The sequence below is a fragment of the Rhinopithecus roxellana genome, chromosome 14 (assembly GCF_007565055.1).
Source record: "Rhinopithecus roxellana isolate Shanxi Qingling chromosome 14, ASM756505v1, whole genome shotgun sequence".
In the NCBI taxonomy this organism is placed as follows: domain Eukaryota; kingdom Metazoa; phylum Chordata; class Mammalia; order Primates; family Cercopithecidae; genus Rhinopithecus; species Rhinopithecus roxellana.
In genome coordinates, this window is record NC_044562.1 from 107,293,644 (window position 1) to 107,319,138 (window position 25,495).

A 25,495-nucleotide genomic window follows, 5' to 3' on the forward strand; every position below is an offset into this window, starting at 1 on the left:
TTTTTCCTGTGTGAAGGAATCCCATTTTTTTGCTTGGTTCCTCTATGGCTGGGTTGTATTTTGGTTTGTGACAGAACTGATTTCTGTAGACTCTGGGTAATAGCGGAGACATGCTCAGAGAAATCATGATGATGTCAAATAGCACCATGAGCACCTTAAAATTGTCTATGAAAATTCATCCAGAATAAGATCAGGAAGACTGGGCTAGAGAAGCTGGCACATTTTAGGGTTAATTTTGATAAGAATTGCTACTTAGTTCATGCTTGCACTAATTACAGCCCTTCATATGGAAATAGACTATTCAACAAAAAAACCCCTTCAAATTCCAGTTATCTTTGTTCCCATTTTGCTACCAAAACATACAGTGCTTAAAAGGGTAAGTGTTGTAGTAATTTCTGATTTTTCCCTCCAGATTTCAATATACTATTTTAATAATGCCATTATATTTTTCAGTAATTCAAATAATTACTTTGATAAAGAAAATATGACAAAACATTAAAATGTGGGCGCTTTATTAACTTCAGTACAATTTCTGCCTTCCTGTTCTGTTCTCAATTGCATAAAGAGGAAAAGGAAAATTGATAATTTATATCAATTGTGGTAGGTATATAATACATATTGATTAGGCACATGTCTAAATTAGACTTTTTAAACCAAACCAAAGTTTGCATTTGAAAGAAGATAAACTGCCAAAACATTAAAATCTAATTTATCAAAAACTAATAATTGTAAAGCAAACTGTAATTATAAGAATTGCAGACTCAGAAAGTGAATGTTATTCTTTTGGGAGTTTAAAAGTCTTGTTATTTTCATTCATCTTAAAAGACTCATTGTTGTTTCTTAACTTTCTTTTGGTTTTCTATTTGATACATAAATTCATTGCTCTAGTCAGGCAAAGGTGACATGTGCATGCTGGGAAATACTCACGGGACCCGTTGTGGAATTGTTCTGCCATCACACGAACAAATCCATTTATAGCTCACTCTCTGGGGACTCTGGCTTTTTTCCCCCCTAAAATGAAAGGTGCTATGATTTTTATTGTTTGGAAAGTGCTCTGAAATATAAGCATCTAAAAGTCAGACTTGTGTTTTAAAGTTTAATATAGGAGGCATTTCCTGTCTCCAGAAACAAATACACTGATTTACATTATGAAATTTTGTTCATAGAGATGTAATAGGAAATTGAAAGCAAAGTTTATAGCCAATTCTAAATTGAGGATTTTACATTATATAAGGCTTTACTCTCTCAGTTATTTAAATACCTTTACTTTTTTACTCAAATATTTTTGAGGCGATTATTACGTATAGGACATTGAGCTATATGTAAGCTATATGTGAGCTAGGCCAAAATGTGATTATCTCACATCAGTTTTTTCCAAGTGAACAAGCTGCTTTGTGTGAATATATTAGCTGTGGGAGAAGTTATGCTAGCATAGACTTTAGGACAGAGAAGTATAACTTTCCCCTGTCGTCAATATTTTAAGTGTCTTCTGTGAATAACGCTCTGTATTATGTGCTGGGGAAACAGAGAGATTGAGATATGGGTGCTAATCCAAAGACTTTCTTCTTTTTTTATGTAAAGGGTTGATTTAAGAAAAGAGGAACCCTAAAATATTTATTGAATAATTACTATCTAAGTTCTTTACAGACATGCATTATTTGAGAATATGTGTTTTGATAACAAAGATTAAGAGACTATCATTTCTGCTAGGTATGTGCCCTGAAATTAAGAACACTGATTATGGAACCTATTTATATTCTGTTTACATTTTATTAAGCTTACCTCCGCTTGAGTGAAAGTTCTTCATACTTTTTATGACAACGATTATATTATTTAATCCAAGATTGTTTCTTTAAAGCATAAAAATGTTATTCTTCTTAAATTCCAATGCTAATGGATGAAAGAAGATTTGCAGCCTCTTGATGTTTGTCATATACTCCCAGAAAACCAGCAGCACAAGGAGAACACATACAGGAAATATTTTAATGTGTGGCACTCCATTATGAAACATGGCCAGAAGAAGATAGTTTATGCAAATAGCCATTTATAGACTGAGCACCAAACAATGGAATGACCCATCAGTAGCTCTTTTGATTCAGTTAAAAGGGAGAAATAATTGTCATGTTATTTCTGCCTCTGTCATGGCTCGATTTGATCTCTGGATTAGAAAATCTTCTGCCCTTATTCAGTATATAAGGTTCATATTGATCCCAAATAACCCCTCTGACATAATTATGTTTGCTATTTGCAAAAGGGAAGCCATTTGCTGCATGGCAAATGGAGCATGTTGGAGGGATCTAAGCGAATTAACTTGTAATTGGATGATTCTTGATGAAACTTACAATGGTCACTGTGAAGAAATGACCATTTTAAGGGAAGGAAGTCAAGGATGGGAGAGTGGAGGGGGTATCTGCCTGCAACCAGTAAGTACAGATTTACACGAGAGGAGTAGACAAAAAAATTGATGTTTGTGACTTAGTTTCTTAGCCCATTCTACTTTAAATGCCTATCAAAGTGCAGTTACATATTCTTTTATGAATGTTCCATTCATCATGAATGAAATATCTCATGATAATCTTTTTCTTATTTCCCTCCTCCCCTACTCTTTTTTTTAATTTTTAAAAGAATTTTACTTTAAAATCTGGGATACATGTGCAGAACAGGCAGGTTTGTTACATAGGTATACGTGTGCCATGGTGCTTTGCTGCACCTATCAACCCGTTATCTAGGTTTTAAGCACCACATGCATTGGCTATTTGTCCTAATGCTCTCCCTCCCGTTACCCCCCACCCTCTGACAGGTCCTGGTGTGTGTGTTCCCCTCCCAGTGTCCATGTGTTCTCATTGTTCAGTTCCCACTTAATAAGTGAGAATATGGGGTGTTTGATTTTCTGTTCCTGTATTAGTTTGCTGAGGATGATGACCTTCAGCTTCATCCATTTCCCTGCAAATGACATGATCTCATTCCTTCTTATGGCTGCATAGTATTCCATGGTGTATATGCACCACATTTTCTTTATCTGTTCTATCATTGATGGGCATTTGGGTTAGTGCCATGTCTTTGCTATTGTAAATAGTGCTGTATTAAACATAATGTGTGCATGTGTCTTTATAGTAGAATGATTTATATTCCTTTGGATATATACCCAGTAAGGCCATTGCTGAGTCAAATGGTATTCCTGGTTCTAGATCCTTGAGGAATTGCCACACTGTTTTCCACAGTGGTTGAACTAATTTACATTCCCACCAACAGTGTAAAAGCATTCCTATTTCTCCATAGCCTTGCCAGCATCTGTTGTTTCTTGACTTCATAATCACCATTCTGACTGGCATGAGATGGTATCTCACTGTGATTTTGATTTACATTTGTCTAATGATTAATGATGTTGAGCCTTTTTTCATATGCTTGTTGCCTGCATGAAGGTCTTCTTCTGAGAAGTGTCTGTTCATATCCTTTGCCTACTTTCTGATGGGATTGTTTGTTTTTTTCTTGTAAACTTGTTTAGGTTCCTTGTAGATTCCGGATACTGGACCTTTGTCCAATGGGTGGATTGCAAAAATTTCCTCCCATTCTGTAGGTTGCCTGTTCACTCTGATGATAGTTTCTTTTGCTGTGCAGAAACTCTTCGTTTAATTAGATCTTATTTGTCAATTTTGGCTTTTGTTGCAATTGCTGTTAGCATTTTCATCATGAAATCTTTGCCCATGCCTATGTCCTGAATGGTATTGCCTAGGTTTTCCTCTAGGGTTTTTATGGTTTTTGGTTTTACATTTAAGTCTTTAATCCATTTTGAGTTAATTTTTGTATAATGTGTAAGGAAGGGATCCAGTTTTAGTTTTCTGCATGTGGCCAGCCAGTTCTCCCAGCACAATTGTTGAATAGGGAATCTTTTCCCCATTGCTTGTTTTTGTCAGGTTTGTCAAAGATCAAATGGTTGTAGATGTGTAGTGTTATTTCTGATATCTCTGTCCTGTTCTATTGGTCTATATGTCTGTTTTGGTACCAGTACCATACTGTTTTGGTTACTGTAGCCTTGCAGTATGGTTTGAAGTCAGGTAGCATGATGCCTCCAGCTTTGTTCTTTTTGCTTTGGATTGTCTTGGCCATACAGGCTATTTTTTGGTTCCATATGAAATTTAAAGTAGTTTTTTTCTAATTCTGTGAAGAATGTCAACGGTAGTTTGATGGGAATAGCATTGAATCTATATATTAATTTAGGCAGCATGGCCATTTTCATGATATTGATTCTTCCTATCCATGAGCATGGAATGTTTTTACATTTGTTTGTGTCCTCTCTTATTTACTTGAGCAGTGGTTTGTAGTTCTCCTTCAGGATCCTTCACATTCCTTGTTAGCTGTATTCCTAGGTATTTTATTCTCTTTGTAGCAATTGTGAATGGGAGTGTATTCTTAATTTGGCTCTCTGCTTGTCTGTTGTTGGTGTGTAGGAATGCTTGTGATTTTTCCACATTGATTTTGTATCCTGAGACTTTGCTGAGGTTGTTTATTAGCTTAAGAAGTTTTTGGGCTGAAATGATGGAGTTTTCTAAATATAGAATTATGTCATCTGCAGACAGACAGTTTGACTTCCTCTCTTCCTATTTGAATACCTTTATTTCTTTCTCTTGCCTGATTGCCCTGGCCAGAACTTCCAATACTATGTTCAGTAAGACTGGTGAGAGAGAGCATTCTTGTTTTGTGCTGGTTTTCAAAGGGAATGCTTTCAGCCTTTGCCCGTTCAGTATGACATTGGCCATGGGGTTGTCATAAATAGCTCTTACTATTTTAACATATCTTCCCTGTGTACCTACTTTTTTGAGGGTTTTTAACATCAAGGGATGTTGGATTTTATAGAAGGCCTTTTCTGCATCTATTGAGATAATCATGTGTTTTTTGTCATTGGTTTTGTTTACGTGATGGATTACATTTATTGATTTGCATATGTTGAACCAGCCTTGCATCCCAGGGATGAAGCTGACTTGATTGTAATAGTTAAACTTTTTGATGTGCTGCTGTTTGCTTAGCCAGTATTTTATTGAGGATTTTTGCATTGATATTCATCAGGGATATTGGCCTGAAGTTTTCTTTTTTTGTTGTATCTCTGCCAGGTTTTGGTATCAGGATGATGCTGGCCTCATAAAATGAGTTAGGGAGGAGTCCCTCCTTTTCAATTGTTTGGAATAGTTTCAGAAGGAATGGTACCAGCTCCTCTCTGTACGTCTGGTCCTGGGCTTTTTTTTTTTTTTTTTGGTTGGTAGGCTTTGTATTACCGACTCAATTTCACAACTTGCTATTAGTCTATTCAGGGATTCAACTTCTTCCTGGTTTAGTCTTGGGCCTCCTTCTCCAATCTTAAAATTTTCTCCATGTATGTATGTATGTGTTTATATATATATATAAACTTTTTTAAATGTGTGTGTGTGTGTGTGTGTATATATATATATATATATATATATATATATATATACACACACACTTTTTTTTTTTTTTGAGACGCAGTCTCTCTCTGTTGCCAAGGCTGCAGTGCAGTGGCACGATCTCAGCTCACCGCAACCTCTACCCCCCAGGTTCAAGCAATTCTTCTGCCTCAGCCTCCTGAGTAGCTGGACTAGAGGCACGAGCCACCATGCCAGGCTAATTTTTTGTATTTTTCGTAGAGACAGAGTTTTACCATGTTGGTCAGGATAGTATCGATCTCTTGACCTTGTGCTCTGCCTGCCTTGGCTTCCCAAAGTGCTAGGATTACAGGCGTGAGCCAACACACTCAGCCTTCTCCATATTTTTACTTGTGAATTTGCTTGGGAATTGTTCTCTAGGTGGGTCATATATTATATAGTATTTCTTAAATTCCACAAGCTCATGGACTTTGCCCTGCTTTTCTGGCATTCCCTCTAAAGAGTTTTTCTCAGTCAATGCATACAAAGCAATCCATTTGGAGCTAATCTTTGAACCAACTTAGTAAAGCATCAAGAAACCGGTTAGAAATGTGTTCTCATTACCATCTAGCAAATATTGGAAATAGTGGTACCCACATTTTAGGATGCCGTGAAGTGGCAGGTTAAGGGAGGTCCATCATGACAATTTGGGAGATTTCTCATTGCTTAACGGGTCACTCTGTTTTTTACAAAAGCAATTATTCCTATTGAACTAATAAACGAGCTATCTTTGAATGTTGTAGTGGTAGTGTATTCTCTCTTCTATTTCAGCTGTACATATTATTTCCACTTATTTTCCCCCAGAAACCTGTGAACTAAATAAAGTCCCTTTAATTGAATTCACAGGACTGTGTCATAGGTTTATAGGGGTGGATGGGCAGAACATCATCATGTCATTCAGTTGACAGTGGTGGCATTTCTTCCAGGTGCCAGGACAGAAACAGACCCATCAAAAAGCATCTCCGGCTGGGCGTGGTGGCTCACGCCTGTAATCCCAGCACTTTGGGAGGCCGTGGCAGACGGATCACGAGGTCAGGAGATCGAGACCCTCCTGGCTAACACGGTGAAACCCCGTCTCTACTAAAAATACAAAAAATTATCCAGGCGTGGTGGCAGGCGCCTGTAGTCCCACCTACTCGGGAGGCTGAGGCAGGAGAGTGGCGTGAACCTGGGAGGCGGAGCTTGCAGTGAGCCGAGATTGCACCACTGCACTCCAGCCTGGGTGACAGAGCGAGACTCAGTCTCAAAAAAAAAACAAACCAAAAAAACAAAACAAAAAAAACAACAAAGCATCTCCAGCAATATTCCCTTTTGGTTGGTGTGTTACCTGAGAACATTTCAAAGTCACAAGCTGGAGAAGGAAATGCTTTCTTTTTTACAGGTGAAGGGGAGTGAGAAAGCATTTGAAGACTTGATATTAATAGTTATACCTTCATGAACTGGACCTTGTAAAATGTTATCTTTTTACTTGGGAAAAACTATTCATAATAGGAGGGAGAGTGGTTTTAATGCAAAATGACAGTGACTTTTGGGATGGAAGCACTAACCTTGAAAGGTTTTACAGGAATGGACTTTGTTTGGATGAAGGTCTCCGGTTGGTTGGTTGGTTGGTTTGTTTCTAAACAATTTTCCAGCAGGACATATCTCTTCACTCCCTCTATTCTCAGAGGGTTTCTGATATGTCACTCCATTGTAATGCTTTGGTTTTTAGTCAGCTGATTGCCATTTTAATATAGTGGGGAAATGTGTCTGTAATTTGAAATGTAGCTATTATGCTAGAAGACTTCCATGCCAGTAGTCCATATGATTATTTGAAGCAATTGATCAAGTACACACCTCCACTTCTAAGTGTGAGCAAAAGTTCTGAGAAGGAACTTAGAGGAAAGAGATTTTATTCTAGTAAACAGCTTGCAAACTGGGTAGAAATAGCCCTCAGCTTAAACTGAAGGTGCATTCCAGAGAACAAAGGCAGGGTTTGTTTGGCTTTTATAGAGAAAGTTCCCATTTAGGTTTTCAGTCAGGTCCTCCTATGAAAATGAAAGATTAGAACTTGCTTAGTTCTGATTGGTTGATGCAGGCCACAGTCTATTGGTTGATTCAGGTAACATGGGCAAGAACAGTTAATTATGAAAGTTTCAAAGTTAAGCAGATGTATGGCTTTTCTGGGAACTCACAGTATGTGTGTAACCTCTAGTCAGCAAATGGCCGCTTGGTTCTATTTTAAATTTAGGTCCTGTTTGCCACTCAGGATTCATCTTGAGGGATTGACTTTTTCAGGTTCACATAGCCATCTCCTTCTTATAGCATATGCTAAGGAAATGTAAATTAATTAAGTTGAAGGTCATGTAAATCTCATAAACATCAATATTTTCTCGTACTTTCAATGACGAAGGAGCAGGGAAGGAAATGTGGGGAAGATGTCTACATTGTCTTATCTTTTTCTTTTCATCTTGAGGCTCTCCTTAAAGCAAGAAATAGGAAGTAGTGAGGAGGTAATGGGAATAGTAAACTGTTCTGGGAGAAGCTGCTGCATCTAAACTAAGTCTTCACTTGGACAGTGGCAACCAGTGGTGACTTTCACAATCACCAGTTCCACGCAGGTCTCCAGGGAGAGTTGCAAAAGTCACAAAGATAAATTAAAAATTTCCTTCCTTCCTTCCTTCCTTCCTTCCTTCCTTCCTTCCTTCCTTCCTTCCTTCCTTCCTTCCTTCTCTCCCTCTCTCCTCCCCTCCCTCCCTCCTTCTTTTCTTCCTTCCCTCCCTGCCTTCTTGCTTCCCTCTCTCCTTCCTTCCTTCCTCCCTCCCTCCCTCTGTCCCTCCTTCCTTCCTTCCTTCCTTCCTTCCTTCCTTCCTTCCTTCCTTCCTTCCTTCCTTCCTTCCTTCCTTCCTTCCTTCCTTCCTTCCTTCCTCTTTCCTTTCTTCCCTCTCTCCTTCTCTCCCTTCCCCCTTCTCTTCCTGCCATCTTGTTAATACTTCCTTCCCTTGCATTTTCTCAGTTTAACATATTGTAGGGCTTATTTTGGGGAAATATTTGTCAGCTAGGCCCTCACCCTTTCTGGGTTAGTGCTTTTTTCTCATTTTCCCCATCCTCTTCAATCTAATTTTCTAAGGAGTGAAATCACTTGAATTAACAATGCAGCCCTCCTCCCACCTCACTTTTGGGATTTAACGTGTCCCTCCATGGAGCTGCTAATTCCATGGGGAATGCATCTCACTTGGCACAGAAAATCCCCTAAATTGCAAAGCATATAAATCATGAGTTTTCCTGTGATCAAGAATGTAAAACTGCTAGAAAAATTAATATGTTCATCAAAGTTAGTTATTATTGAAACCTATTCTTAGCTGCATGATTGTTTTCTTGTACCATGATTCGCTGGATGTAGACTACAGTTTTGTTTTGTTTTTTTTTTTTTCATTTATCTCCTCTAGTGATTATCATCAGCATTAGGTTTAAAGCATAGTTTTACAAATGTTTGCTTTTAAAATTCCTCAGTGTTTAAGGAGTTCTTACAGAATGGTGTTGCTAGACTTTTTCTAGCTGAGTAATCTTTTTTCTTTACTGACTCATATTGGTAAATTTGTTCACAAAAGTAGAAACATTGTTCATCTATAATAAACATCTCTGAGAGCCATAGCCATCGCTAGAGTGGTGCACTTTTATGGAGATTATTCTATTTTTAGGGTTGCTGACCTTTTTGCTTTTTTATTAGTTGCTATAGTGATGATCTGAGCTCTGCTTAATAGAGCTTTACAAAAATGATGACGATCAATAAGCTTGTTAATGCTAGTGTTTTATTGATGGTTCCTAATAACACATATCAAAATAAAATTTAGTCATTGTAATTGTATTCAATAGTGGAATTGTGTATTTAAAAACACATTTAAGTAGATGTTTATGTAAGATGCAGGAGATTAAATGCATTCTGTGGCTTTTTTGGAAAAACTGGAATACCTCTGTGCAGACATAAAAATATAGAGACAGTTTGAAAGATGATTGTGAAATACACAATTTTGGAACAGCAAACTTCAGAAGTTGGAAGTACCGTGGCTAATGATTACTAAAACAAAGTCAAGTCAGAGAATTCTTTTAGTACCTATTCTAAGAACACTGTGGGCCAATTTCTCCTCATATGCACCTGTATAACTACTAATGATTTCAGAGGAATTCTGAAACACTCAGGGAAGAAAAGTTGGTAATCAGTTAAAATTCACTAGGCAAAGTAGTAGAACAGCACGGATTATGATCGTTTCTGAAGTTCACTTAACAATTTTAAATATTTTACTTACTGATAGTAGATAAACTACTATCTTTGGCATTATAGTGAAATTTCTATGAACACATTTGTGGGAAATTTGATTCTTTTTCCTTCAGAATTAAATAATATTTGTTTTCAATGATAGTCATGTGTTTTTTGACACATTTTGGTAAAGTGTAAGAACGTCTAAGATATTAAGCTCTTTAGCATTGTCAGTGCAAAGAAGGACATCTGGGGAATGGCGAAACTATCAAGGCCCATTATCATTGCCATTTGTTTAGATGCCCTGGTGCTGGTGTCAGGCTATTGATTTCCAAGCATAGTCTCCCATTCTTTGATCTGTGAGGAATCAGCTGGGGAGGCAGTTTGCCAAAGGTTCATAGCAAGAAGATGGCAGCCCACAGGTGGAGCTGGTTTCTCTCTCTCTAAAACCTGGATTCCTCTCCTTCTCCTTGATGTTTGAGAACCTAAGTCTCTTCAATTCTGTTCCCATAGTCTATCAAATATGCTGTAAGATTTATTAAAAACAAAAATCAACACCACAGTAGTAGGACAAAGGGATGAAATGGGATTGATGCAGAGGCTATCTTTAGTCAATGAAAAGGAAATGAACAATGTGTCAGTTTCAAGTGTCAAAATTACTTCTTTGAAAAACACAGGAAATTATCTGTCATCATAGATTTTTCATGTATCACTTTTTTTTCTAAATTAAAAAAAGATTTCTTAAAGGCAAGATGAAGTTTAAGCAAAAAAAAATTGGCTTCATGTGTTTTTAAAATTAGAATCACAAATTTAATTATATCCTTATGTTACTTGGTTTCAATGATCACATTTATTTTTCTAAAATGAAAAGTCTTGTCTCTTATAGGAATACCACTAGTAGAACTTTTAGTGATTCTGTCATTTAAGAACTATTTACTGATCATCTACTATGTGTCAGGCATCATTGTAAACACTGGACATATGGCTGAGAACAAAGCAGGCAGACTTCTTCCTCTCCCGAAGCTTATGTCTTCTGGAGGGAACTGGGTAATCAATAAATGAATATATGATGTGTTAGGTGGTGACCAGAGCTAGGAATTAAAATCAAGCAGGGCAAGGGTCTTGAGAGTGTACAGGGAATGGGAAAGAAGTGCTGTTTTGGTAAGGTTGTCAGCCAACACCATGGTCTCCCAACTGGTTTCTTGCATTAGGTTTCTAATTGGCCTATTCACGTTTATTCTTGCTTCTCTAGTGTCTATTCACACAGCGACCACTCAGAATAAAAGTTAGATCATGCTTCTCACCTACCAAAACCCTGAAACAACTTTTTAGAATAAAATTCACAGTCCTTTTCTTAATCCTTTTCATCCCACCATCACTCCCTCTCTCTTCCCTGCTTCATTTTTTTTTTTTCTGTAGCACCATTCTTTCTTGCTTTTGTGTTAAACATCTGTTTAGTAGATGAGTGAGAACATATATGACTCAAGAACAGGAATTTGGGCTCTTTCCTCACCATTGTATCTCCAGCACCTGGAATAGCAGCAACACATTGCAAGAGCTCAATAATTATTTTGGCATGAAAGAATGAATGTACATGCTTTAAAAGTGGACTGCTGTGGCCAGGCATGGTGGCTCATGCCTGTAATCTCAGCACTTTGGGAGGCTGAGGTGGGTGGATCACCTGAGGTCAGGAGTTTGAGACCAGCCTGGCCAACATGGTGAAACTCTGTCTCTAATAAAAACACAAAAATTAGCCAGGTGTGGTGGTGGGCGCCTGTAGTCTCAGCTACTCAGGAGGCTGAGGCAGGAGAATGGCTTGAACCTGGGAGGTAGAGGTTGCAGTGAGCCCAGATTGCACCCCTGCACTCCAGCCTGGGTGATAGAGTGAGACTCCATCTCAAAAAAAAAAAAAAAAAAAAAAAAAAAAAAAAAAAAAAAAAAAAAAGTGTACTGCTGAATAATGGAGGAAAAATAGTAGACAGAAAAGAGTGAAATGCTTCAGAGATCGTAAAACAGATCCCACGTGCTAGTTTCCATTATCCTAATCATATTTCTTATTGTCACCTGCCATAACCATTCCTAGCTGCAGCCTAATCTCATTTCTTTTTCTCCATCTTTTCTTATACCACAGAGAGCATTTACCAATGAACATAAGTGCATACTGTGTAGCTGCATACTCTGGATGTGAAATTTTGGTGATTGCAATTCCAATTCCAAAAATACTTAAAATGGGTTGATTTATGGTCATGTTCTTTCTTCTTTAAACTTTAGCGTCACCAAATGCCCCAAAACTTGGACCCATGGAGCTGGCCATCATTATTACTGTGCCTGTTTGCCTCCTGTCCATAGCTGTGATGCTGACAATATGGGCATGCCAGGGTCGACAGTGCTCCTACAGGAAGAAAAAGAGACCGAATGCGGAGGAACCACTCTCTGAGTGCAATCTGGTAAATGCTGGAAAAACCCTGAAAGATCTGATTTATGATGTAACTGCCTCTGGATCTGGCTCTGGTATGTTACCATTGTCCATTTTTTCATAAGCAAACTCTTTATTTAAAAAGTAAATAAAAACTTTTTAACAAAAGGGCCCAAATACTATGAATTCCATCTTGAAAGGATACATGGTGAGCTCTGGTATAGGAACTCCTTTTAGTACCTGAGGTAGAGAAAAACCATTGTGGCCTGTAGAATTAAGTCTTCTCAGTTGCTTTTTGTAGCTTTAGGTGTTCAGATTCTTACGTTCACTTTCCTTCAGAATTTATTTCTGAAGCAAGAAAGCAGTTTCCTTTCTCTCCTCCCTATCTCACCCTATTATAGTTACTGACAATCACTGTTGCTTTCTTGGTAATGTTTTATGGACACAAAAGAGTTAGGGTTGTAGTATTTAAGGTGCTGAGTTCTGAGGGAGAGATGTTGGTTATACAAAGTAGTGTTCTTTGAGCACTTTTGCTTGTGGTTATGAGGATTTTCAGAATCTACAGACACCGCCTGGGATATGTGTGAAGCTAACAGGGAACACACCTGAAATTAAATCAAGAATATGTTCTTAAAGCAAAGAAACAGAAGATTAAAGACAGCAGTGCAGCATTCCTGTGCTGGCTTTTGCTGGCTGCAGTTGTATATTAATAACTCTCTTCCTCTTTAATGGAACTCCAGAACCCCAGGTAAAGCATTCAAAGTACCAGGCTGTGTTATAGCCTAAATGAGCCTTTCTCACAACAGAAAGCATTTGAAGTTTTTTTTTTTTTTTCAGGAGGTTGTGGGGAGTGGGGAGACAGTTTTTCCCAGAGTAACAAACTCCATAAAATGGTAGGGGATTCTATATATATATATATATCCAGATATCCTGCTAGTTCATGGTTTACGGAAATAGGAACAAGAGTAACCCTAGGTGAACCACTTCAGAGGCCCCTGCATCTCTTCTTGTTTTGGAAGGATCATTAAGATTGTAGCCTAACATTTTGAAGAACTCGCTTGCCAATGGCTTTCAGGCAAATCCACGCAGACACAATTAACAGAGGTAGGGGACAGAGGGGTGATAACATCTCTATGTGCATCCATATTTAGCGTGAAGCAGCTTTGTATTCATCAGAAAAGAAAAGCATGATCGAACCCAGAGAGTTTGCTCCTTCTGGGGCAAAATCACCTGGCCCCCCACTGACGAAGTCTAAATGTTTACACCATCACTGTACACATTAGGTAGCATCTTTCAGGGGAAGAATACTGGTAAGAAAACTCCCAAACTGCAAAGTTTTAAAAACCGGAAATTAAATTAAATTAAATGATTGGCTAGAAGACTGGCATCTTCCTTCCTTCCTTCCTTCCTTCCTTCCTTCCTTCCTTCCTTCCTTCCTTCCTTCCTTCCTTCCTTCCCTCCCTCCCTCCCTCCCTCCCTCCCTCCCTCCCTCCCTCCCTCCTCCTTCCTTCCTTCCTTCCTTCCTTCCTTCCTTCCTTCCTTCCTTCTTTCCTTCTTTCTCTCTCTCTCCCCTCTTTCTTTCCTCCCTCCCTCCCTCCCTCCCTTCCTTCCTTCCCTCTCCTCTCCTCTCCTCTCCTCTCCTCTCCTCTCCTCTCCTCTCCTCTCCCCTCCCCTCCCCTCCCCTCCCCTCCCCTCCCCTCCCCTCCCCTCCCCTCCCCTCCCCTCCCCTCTTCTCTTTTCTTTTCCAGATTCTTACCCTGTTACCCAGGCTGGAGTGCAGTGGTGCTATCTTGGCTCACTGCTACGTCTCCCTCCTGGGTTCCAGTGATTCTCCTACCTCAGCCTCCCAAGTAGCTAGGATTACAGGTATGCCCCACTACACCTGGCTAAATTTTGCATTTTTAGCAGAGATGGGGTTTCACCATGTTGTCCAGGCTCATCTCAAACTCCTGAACTCAAGTGATCTGCCTGCCTCGGTCACCCAAAGTGCTGGGATTACAGGTGTGAGCCAATGCACCAGCCACATTTTTCTTTAAAATTAAAACTTGATATTCAATACTCTTTCCTTCTTTGACTCTGACACTTTGAGGCCCACTGTGCCTTGATTTCTTGATTATTGACAACATTCTAGGCACAAAGACCTCTGATTTATGGCAAGTTTCTTGAAACCTTATATGATTTCTTTATAAGGTTCAAGGCCGGGTGCGGTGGCTCAAGCCTGTAATCCCAGCACTTTGGGAGGCCGAGACGGGCGGATCACGAGGTCAGGAGATCGAGACCATCCTGGCTAACACGGTGAAACCCCGTCTCTACTAAAAAATACAAAAAACTAGCCGGGCGAGGTGGCGGGCGCCTGTAGTCCCAGCTGCTCGGGAGGCTGAGGCAGGAGAATGGTGTGAACCCAGGAGGTAGAGCTTGCAGTGAGCTGAGATCCGACCACTGCACTCCAGCCTGGGCGACAGAGCGAGACTCCGTCTCAAAAAAAAAAAAAAAAAAAAAAAAAAAAAAAATATATATATATATATATATATATATATATATATATGGTTCAAGAGGTTACATAGCTCTCTGCTTAATCCCCATCCCCAAAAACATTTTAATTTATCTGAAGATGTTAGGTATTTTGGAGCTATTCCTTAAATACATTTGAGATAACCAAAGATTTTCCTTTCAAATGAAAGTAATTCAGATTTTAATACTAGAGATTGGGATTTAGTTTGAGAAAGTAGTAATGGACTTGGGCATAAATCGAAAATTAATATTACATTTTCTGGTGTTTTTTGCATGTTTAAACCTAAATCTGGAATTACTGATTCTGGACTCTGTCCTTTTCAGATTATTCTAAGATCTCTCGTTTAAAAAAAATAAAAAGTAGTAAATGTACCCAAGCATGGATGATTTCTTTAAATACCAATCTGAAAAAACTTTAGGCATTTTTTCCCCCAAAGCCAGTTGCATATGTTTGGCAGTGACCAGCAGCTGAAAGTAACAGAAGGCCTCCCTGCCTATGATAATCAGAGAATGGGTGTATCCGCAGTGAGACCTCAGTCGTAAAAACTCACCTGTAGGGAGGGGATTGGAGGAAGGGGGAGTCTGCTTCCCTCTGCTTTTCTTAATTGGCCAATAACTTTACATGTGAGACGGTTTTGTCGGATGCTGAGGAACAAAAACTGGGAAGCTTATTCTTGACCTGGTCAGGGACAAATTTTGAAGACATATATAATGCCTGCAAGAGGGGAAAATGGACTGATGAGAATGGATGGTGTCTCAGATGGCTTCCAAGAAACTGGGTAGGCTGCTGCTTTTCCCTTGTAGTGTAACAATTCTGACTGATGGTGACATTATTGAAAGCTAACCTTCTACAACCCCTGCTTAAAAGATTGAAATTAACCTACAGGGAGAAGCAAAAATCCATGTATCTTCAAATCAAATGTCTAGGTGCATACCAGAAGAATTAGATTCATTTTGGTGATTGCTTTGAAAGATACCAAAGCAAGTTTTATTGAGTTTTAATGTCTCAATTTAATTGCTGTCTTGAGTACTTTATATGTTGTTGTCTTACTTTGTTCCTGATCTGCACCACTGATTATATACTTGATTAATTTTCAGTTTTAAAGCATAAGCTTATCTAGTTCTCTATCCATTTGTTGTGTTTTGGGTAGTGCTGGTTGTTGGTAGTGATGTTTCTGTGAGTGTGTGTGTATGTATGCAGATAAGACTATAGGGTAGCAGGAGGAAGGGAGAGACTGAGATTGAGATTTGATGTAATAATTGTTAGTACAACTCTTAGTGTGTGGTCAAGTAGTAAAATTGATTGTTGCCTGCAAAAACAGTCCAGGCCAGGCGCGGTGGCTCACGCCTATAATCCCAGCACTTTGGGAGGCCGAGGTAGGTGGATCACTTGAGGTCAGGAGTTTGAGACCAGCCTGGCCAACATGGTGAAACCTCTTCTGTACTAAAAATACAAAAATTAGCCAGGCATGGTGGTGCACACCTGTAATCCCAGCTACTCAGGAGGCTGATGTGGGAGAATTGCTTGAACTTGGGAGGTGGAGATAGTAGTGAGCTGAGATCATGCTACTGCACTCCAGCCTGACAGAGCAAGACTGCATCTCAAAAAACAAAAACAAACAAACAAAAACAGTCCTTATAGTTTGCTTCTAGGGAGGAAGAGTTTGCACTGAAGATCCCTGTTTTAATTCTAGGTCTGCCTCTCACTAGCAGCATAATCCTGGGAAAGACTTTGATTATCGAGGGACCTCAGTTTTGCCATCTCTAAAATGATAGGGTTGAACCAGATGATATCAAAAGAACTTTCTGCCTGTAGGGTTTTGTGACTAATTGTTGAGATCTGTAACAGCAGATTTGTAGTCTGTGCTTATGAGGACATATGAACGAACAGTGACCCGTTTTAGGTGCAGGGACCAAAGCCCTCGCAAGACAGGGTCATTGCTATGAGGGCTCCCTAGCTGAGTACAAAAACAGTAACTGAATGTGCCTTTTCAGAATACATGTAGACTGTAACCTCTTTAACTATTTTTTCCTTTGATTTTAAGAGTAATAAATATTTATTGTGGAAATTAAGAAAATGTGGAAAATTAGAAAGAAGACTATCATAACTCACCCCAGTTTCACCAAGAGAAATAACCATCATAACATTTAGCATATTTCCTCTTGAGTCTTATTTTTTGTGCATATTTTGAATAGCTAGGTACACTTATATTTATAAGAATAAAATGTACTATGCTGTTTTTATTTAATATTATAGCAAAATTATTTTTTTCATGTTATTAAATACCTCTTCATAAGCATCATCATTATTATTGGCTCTGAGTAAGCCATCCTAAGATTAACATAATGTTAACCATTATTGAGCATGTAATAGGCCAGATACTGTGCTAGGTGCTGAACATGCTTATTAATTCTCATATCATCTCTATGGGATGGGTAATGTTGATTATCCCCCGTTTTTCAGATGAAGAAGGTGAAGCACAGACAGGTGAAATAACTTGTGCGTGATTACCAGGTGGCAGAGCTGAAATTTGAACCCACCTGTGCTCTGAATCGCTGCACTTTATTTCACAATTATTCCATTACCTGACACTTTTATTTATTTTTTTCCTATAAATAATAAGATATTAAACATATTGACATACATTTTTCTACATTTTGCATTAGGTATTTGCGACAGAATTCTAGAGGTGGAGTTAGTAGTTCAAAGAATAGAAGCATCATACATGCATTCAGGATACATTTTCTTTGACATTTTTTTTTGTTCCTCAGAAAATATTTATTTGATATCTTATTTGACTGTATCTTGCCTTTAGTGTAATATCGTTATCTCACATCATTATTGCATTTGATTCTTCACTTTCCAATTTCAGCTTGGTTTTGAAAAAATTCACAAATAATTATTTTGTTCTTCCAGTTGTACCAGGAACCATACATTTTATTTTAGAGGCTAACACGTTTTTTTTTCTTTTTTTTTTTTTGCTTTTACTCTTGTGTACTTAGTAATCTGACTGGCTTTGATGGGCAAATGAAGGAGATTTGCAGCAATTCTTGGAAATCAGATATCTGCAGCAGCAGGCTATGTTCAAAAAATTTTTACTTGTGAATACGAGAAGACACATTCATATTCATAATTTGAAGTATTTTTTTCAGCATGCTTTGACATTAAATAAGTTTGCTATAATGGTACTTATTCCTTCAAAATAGACAAAATTATTAAAGCACTTAAATGTTTGCTTTTTTAAAATCTGAAAACAGAGATTATTATGAGAGTTCTTTTCTGGCATTTGTGTTTAATCATCAATTCCATCTTTTCTTTGGTTAGGTCTACCTCTGTTGGTTCAAAGGACAATTGCAAGGACGATTGTGCTTCAGGAAATAGTAGGAAAAGGTAGATTTGGTGAGGTGTGGCATGGAAGATGGTGTGGGGAAGATGTGGCTGTGAAAATATTCTCCTCCAGAGATGAAAGATCTTGGTTTCGTGAGGCAGAAATTTACCAGACGGTCATGCTGCGACATGAAAACATCCTTGGTTTCATTGCTGCTGACAACAAAGGTATTTCCAATCTAATTGTGTTCAACAAGTGAAAAAATGTTGTCTAGTATCAGATAAGAAAAAATAAATTCATCTCTTTGTTTTAAGAAAGTCTATATGAAAGTCTAATTTATATAAAATCCTTTCCTCTTTCCCACAGATAAATGTACATAATCATACAATGAAGCAGGGCAAATGAATGATAGGAAATCATGATGTCCAGATAGCCAGGGTGGTGCTTAAAATGTTTGCTGACTTATTGGTGCAGAAACCAACTAATCAGAACAGAAGCCTCAACTGGAACAGAATCCTGGAGAACTCTGCCGTGCTAGGTTTTATCCCATTAGATGCTGCTTGGTCATGAAGAGATATGGAGGCATCTGGATGTCTAGGGCAAAGGAGTATCATTGGGAGGTTGTTTTTGTTTTTTTTTTTTTTTTTTTTTTTTTTTTTTTTGAGACAGAGTCTTGCTATGTTGCCCAGGCTGGAGTGCAGTGGCATGATCTCACCTCACTGCAACCTCCGCCTCCTGGGTTCAAGCGATTCTCCTGCCTCAGCCTCCCAAGTAGTCCCAAGTAGCTGAAACTACAGGCACCTGCCACCACACCTGGCTAATTTTTGTATTTTTAGTGGAGACAGGGTTTTCACTATGTTGGCCAGTCTGGTCTTGAACTCCTGACCTCATTATCCACCCTCCTCGGCCTCCCAAAGTGCTGGATTTGCAGGCTTGAGCCACTGTGCCCAGCCCAGGAGTTTTGAATAGCAGCTGTTTACCAACCAGGACAGAAATATTTCAATATTTTAATAACCAGTACAGACATACCAATTAATACTAGCTGAATGCTCAACTTTGTTAGGGCTGTATTTTTCACCCGTATAACAGCCTTCATCTTCAAGACTCAAAATTTCTGAAAATATTATCTCTTTTGATTGTATTGGAATGGTGGCAAGCAAGACACTTTTAGTGAACTTTTCTATGAAATGTTACTTTGTGCACAATTGGTGTCTTGAGACCACCATTAACGGTGCAAAGTAGTGTTTGTTATTTTTTGAGTTTCGTGGAGCAAGTCAGAGCATCAGCTTTCTGATATTTAAAATAAGTACTCATAAAATATTGTACCTACGCTTGTATAATCACAGATTGGGTATAAAATTCGTTGATTATCTATGCTTTTACTCTTCTTTTTTACGCAATTGTTATTTAACTGTTCGTTAGTGCCCCTAATAGGTAACGAAAGTGAGGAAAACTTGATTCAGTCGGCTTTTAAACCTTAACTCCTGTTAGTAATACTCAGGAAGAACTTTGGTAGAGTCGAGGTTGTAAGCCCAGTCTAAAAAAGGGTTAAGACAAATTATCTATGAATGTCAAGGATCCACCATTGCCTGTGAAAATTCAGAACCTATAGTCAATTTTATCTAATATAAACTTAATCATAAAAATATTCATTATTACTTGGATGGAAAAAGAGAGGCTTAGCATTTAGCATACATTTTGGCCATAATTATGTTTGTTGATGATTTGCCATTTCTGATTTGCTAAGGAGAAACGGGGTAAAGGCAAGATGGCTAACAAAAAAAGTTCTTTCCAGATTTGTAACTACATATACTTTGAAATTGTATCCAGATCATTGAGGAGACATTTCTTATTTAGCTGTTAAGAATGTTTTCTTTTCCCTCCTAATCTTGAGCTGAACTGCCTGCTGGTTGGATTAAGCAGCAACGCTGTCAAAGCAGTTATGACTGTACATGGATCATCTTCATGGGCTAGTTTAATCATGATGTTTATTGGATTATAAAATAATATGCATTGGCCAGGCGTGGTGGCTCACACCTGTAATCCCATCACTTTGGGAGGCCAACGTGGGCGGATCACATGAGGTCAGGAGTTCAAGATTAACCTGGCCAACATGGTGAAATCCCGTTTCTACTAAAAATACCAAAAAAAAAAAAAAAAAAATTAGCTGGGCTTGGTGGCAGATGCCTGTAATCCCAGCTACTCAGGAGGCGAGGGCAGGAGAATTGCTTGAACCCGGAAGGCAGAGGTTGCAGTGAGCCGAGATTGCACCACTGCACTCCAGCTGAGTGACAGAGCGACATTCTGTCTCAAAAAATGAATATATAAAAATAAAATAATAATATGCACAAGAGATATTATCCTTGGTTTTCTCTTCTTGAGTTTAACTGGTCTACCTCTATCATCTCCTAACTTGTCAGTGGCTTTTTGCATGATTCCAAATGATCTCTAACTTCACTTTCATTTTTTTAGTTCCTTTACCTTTTGCAACATTTACAGTTTCACTCTTTAGTCAACTGTCTGACAAAAGCATTGATGTTAGAGGGCAAGATAGTGTCAATCAGGGAAAGAAGTGTGAGTAAGGATTATTTTTATATGTTGTATGTTAATGAGCTTTACCATGTTATGTTGACTTTTAAATTCTTAGGAAATTTTATCACTATCCAGATTTGGAAATTAAATATTTGGATAACAAAGAGCTGTTATACATAAAGCATTTGGCCAGATAGGTCCTTAGCAAATGTTCATTATAGATCCTTTCCCTGAGTGTTAGAACTGGTCAGGACCGCCCAGGGTTACTGTAGACATTTTATTTCAAAAACTAAAGCTCACTCTACTAATATGTAGAAAAGTTTTAGGGTGATTGCTTTTCGAAACGTCTTTTATAAGCTGGATTAGGTGTTGGCTAAATGAGGTAAATTATTTGAAAATGTCTAGTAATTGTGTTTGGCTGTTACTATAAGCTTTTGGGGAAAATCATCAACTTTATATTTTGAAAGGTAAATAACATCAACATTTTTAGAATGTTAGAGCTTTTATGATAGAAATAATACTTTGCATACATTTGTTATATTTCTGATCTTTATTGGCACAATTTTTCTTAAAAGCTCAGAGTAATTTATAACACAACACTGAGCCTAAATTCATCTCTCAGTGATTTCTCCTGTAATGTGCTTACTATTGCTAGCAGGTATTGATAGAGAGGAAATAAGAAAGGAGTTGTTCAGTTGTTAGAATCAATCACAACCTCACAACTTTCTATTTTTATGGTTCCAACATATCAGTATCTTCAGGAATTCACTGAGAATTTTTTCTTTACTAACTTGGACTGTAAGCATTACTACTGAAGCAATTAACTTTGCTTTGTTAACAATACAGATTAAACACTGATTAAACACTGATATTTGTCAAAAGCTTTTGGCTTCTTTCTCAATATGTATTTACAACAACAAAATTACATTTTCTTGTTAGATAATGGAACTTGGACTCAACTTTGGCTGGTATCTGAATATCATGAACAGGGCTCCTTATATGACTATTTGAATAGAAATATAGTGACGGTGGCTGGAATGATCAAGCTGGCGCTCTCAATTGCTAGTGGTCTGGCACACCTTCATATGGAGATTGTTGGGACACAAGGTATGTATTTCCTTTTCATTTTTGTCCACTTTGAATATGAGGATAGAAGTATTTAGTTATATTTTAATTTATTAGAAAAAATTAATTATTATTTCTTTAGCCTGGGCACGGTGGCTTATACCCATAATCCCAGCATTTTGGTAGTCTATGTGAGAAGATCACTTGAGGTCAGGAATTTGAGACCAGCATGGGCAACATAGTGAGATCTCCATCTCTACCAAAAAAAAAAAAAAAAAAAGTTCGGTTGTGGTGGCATGTGCCTTTAGTTCCAGCCACTTGGGAGGCTGAGGTGGGAGGATCACCTCCAGGCTGCAGTGAGTTACGATTGCACCACTGCACTCTAGTTTGGGTGACAGAGCAAAACCCTATCTCAAAAAAAAAAAAATAAAAAAAATAAAAATAAAAAAAAAGAAACACTAAAGGTAATTTTTAAAGCTAAAGGTGTTGTCATGATATAGCCAACTCTCATCAATATACTCACTATTTTGTATCTTATCCATAATAATATTTTAAAAAAATTATTCCTAGTGGTTCTATCTTTGCCATTTAGCATATGTACCAGGAGATCTTGCTTTGGTGGCAAATGTCCTATATTCACAGAATACAAATAATTTAAATGTTTACCTTTGATAATTAAAAAAGTAATTGGAAAGTATAATGTAATTTTGAAAAAAAAATTTGTATATCATGTACTTGAAGCCAAATAGTACCTACTGCCTTTTCATTTATTGAGTTAAGAGGTTGACTCAAAGCCTGACAGAGACACAACAAAAAAAGAGAATTTTAGACCAATATCACTGATGAACATCGATGCAAAAATCCTCAATAAAATATTGGCAAACCGGATTCAGCAGCACATCAAAAAGCTTATCCACCATGATCAAGTGGGCTTCATCCCTGGGATGCAAGGCTGGTTCAACATTCGCAAATCAATAAACGTAATCCAGCATATAAACAGAACCAAAGACAAGAACCACATGATTATCTCAATAGATGCAGAAAAGGCTTTTGACAAAATTCAACAGCCCTTCATGCGAAAAACGCTCAATAAATTTGGTGTTGATGGAACGTACCTCAAAATAATAAGAGCTATTTATGACAAACCCACAGCTAATATCATACTGAATGGGCAAAAACTGGAAAAATTCCCTTTGAAAACTGGCACAAGACAGGGATGCCCTCTCTCACCACTCCTATTCAACATAGTGTTGGAAGTTCTGGCTAGGGCAATCAGGCAAGAGAAAGAAATAAAGGGTATTCAGTTAGGTAAAGAAGAAGTTAAATTGTCCCTGTTTGCAGATGACATGATTGTATATTTAGAAAACCCCATTGTCTCAGCCCAAAATCTCCTTAAGCTGATAAGCAACTTCAGCAAAGTCTCAGGATACAAAATTAATGTGCAAAAATCACAAGCATTCTTATACACCAGTAACAGACAAGCAGAGAGCCAAATCAGGAATGAACTTCCGTTCACAATTGCTTCAAAGAGGATAAAATACCTAGGAATCCAACTTACAAGGGATGTAAAGGACCTCTTCAAGGAGAACTACAAACCACCGCTCAGAGAAATAAAAGAGGACACAAACAAATGGAAGAACATACCATGCTCATGGATAGGAAGAATCAATATCGTGAAAATGGCCATACTGCCCAAGGTTATTTATAGATTCAATGCCATCCCCATCAAGCTACCAATGAGTTTCTTCACAGAATTGGAAAAAACTGCTTTAAAGTTCATATGGAACCAAAAAAGAGCCCACATTGCCAAGACAATCCTAAGTCAAAAGGACAAAGCTGGAGGCGTCACACTACCTGACTTCAAACTATACTACAAGGCTACAGTAACCAAAACAGCATGGTACTGGTACCAAAACAGAGATATAGACCAATGGAACAGAACAGAGTCCTCAGAAATAATGCCACACATCTACAGCCATCTGATCTTTGACAAACCTGAGAGAAACAAGAAATGGGGAAAGGATTCCCTATTTAATAAATGGTGCTGGGAAAATTGGCTAGCCGTAAGTAGAAAGCTGAAACTGGATTCTTTCCTTACTCCTTATATGAAGATTAATTCAAGGTGGATTAGAGACTTAAATGTTAGACCTAATACCATAAAAACCCTAGAAGAAAATCTAGGTAGTACCATTCAGGACATAGGCATGGGCAAGGACTTCATGTCTGAAACACCAAAAGCAATGGCAGCAAAAGCCAAAATTGACAAATGGGATCTAATTAAACTAAAGAGCTTCTGCACAGCAAAAGAAACTACCACCAGAGTGATCAGGCAACCTACAGAATGGGAGAAAATTTTTGCAATCTACTCATCTGACAAAGGGCTAATATCCAGAATCTACAAAGAACTCAAACAAATATACAAGAAAAAAACAAACAACCCCATCAAAAAGTGGGCAAAGGATATGAACAGACATTTCTCAAAAGAAGACATTCATACAGCCAACAGACACATGAAAAAATGCTCATCATCACTGGCCATCAGAGAAATGCAAATCAAAACCACAATGAGATACCATCTCACACCAGTTAGAACGGCAATCATTAAAAAGTCAGGAAACAACAGGTGTTGGAGAGGATGTGGAGAAATAGGAAGACTTTTACACTGTTGGTGGGATTGTAAAGTAGTTCAACCATTGTGGAAAACAGTATGGCAATTCCTCAAGGATCTAGAACTAGATGTACCATATGACCCAGCCATCCCACTACTGGGTGTATACCCAAAGGATTATAAATTATTCTACTACAAAGACACATGCACATGTATGTTTATTGTGGCACTATTCACAATAGCAAAGACTTGGAATCAACCCAAATGTCCATCTGTGACAGACTGGATTAAGAAAATGTGGCACATATACACCATGGAATACTATGCAGCCATAAAAAAGGATGAATTTGCATCCTTTGTAGGGACATGGATGCAGCTGGAAACCATCATTCTTAGCAAACTATCACAAGAAGAGAAAACCAAACACCGCATGTTCTCGCTCATCGGTGGGAACTGAACAATGAGATCACTTGGACTCGGGAAGGGGAACATCACACACTGGGGCCTATCATGGGGAGGGGGGAGGGGGGAGGGATTGCATTGGGGAGTTATACATGATATAAATGATGAATTGATGGGTGCTGATGAATTGATGGGTGCTGATGAGTTGATGGGTGCAGCACACCAACATGGCACAAGTATACATATGTAACAAACCTGCACGTTATGCACATGTACCCTAGAACTTAAAGTATAATAATAAAAAAAAAAGAGGTTGACTCTAGAGAGTCAATTAGTCTAGACAGGGCAGTGGTTCTCACATTTGAACTCATGATCTCTTTACACTCTTAAAATTATTGAGTACTACAAAGGTTTTTGTGTATGTAACTTGTATCTGTTACCGTTTACAATATTAGAAATTAAAATTGAGGAATTTAAAAGTACTTATTAATTTACTTAAAATAATAACCAATTAATGTTAACGTAAATAACATTTTAAATATAACAACATTTTTTTCTAATACAAAAACTGGTCAAGTGAAAATATTGGTTTTGTTTTACATTGTTGCAAATCCCTTTAATGTCTGTTTTAATGTCTGGATTTTCATACCTGTTCTTCATTCCGTCTGTTCTCATATGTTGTTTTGGTTGAAATATGTGAAGAAAAGGTGGTGTCACACAGATGCATAGTTAGAAAAGAGTTGCAAGGACCTTGGGGATCTTTTGGCCACAACTGAGAACTGCTGGTGTGGGGTAATAGAAGTTTTCAGACTTATTTTGTAAAACAATATTTGCTATGCTCTTATGAGGACGTAGCAGTACTAATTCTTTCCTCATCTATTAAAAAATGTTTATGAGTGATCTAGTCATCTAGTGCTCTAAGCAATAGAGGAATGGTGTTGAACAAAATAGTTACTGTCC

General features: G+C 38.0%; 1 protein-coding gene across 1 annotated transcript in view; it reads left to right on the plus strand.

The window, feature by feature from the left end:
- The window catches only part of ACVR1C (activin A receptor type 1C), a 102,450-nt gene that overhangs the window by 64,148 nt on the left and 12,807 nt on the right, over positions 1-25,495 (plus strand). The window contains exons 3-5 of the mRNA XM_030915936.1: positions 11,944-12,183; positions 17,925-18,155; positions 21,400-21,567. Coding sequence (XP_030771796.1) covers positions 11,944-12,183; positions 17,925-18,155; positions 21,400-21,567 — 639 coding nt within the window. The remainder of the gene's footprint in view (positions 1-11,943; positions 12,184-17,924; positions 18,156-21,399; positions 21,568-25,495) is intronic.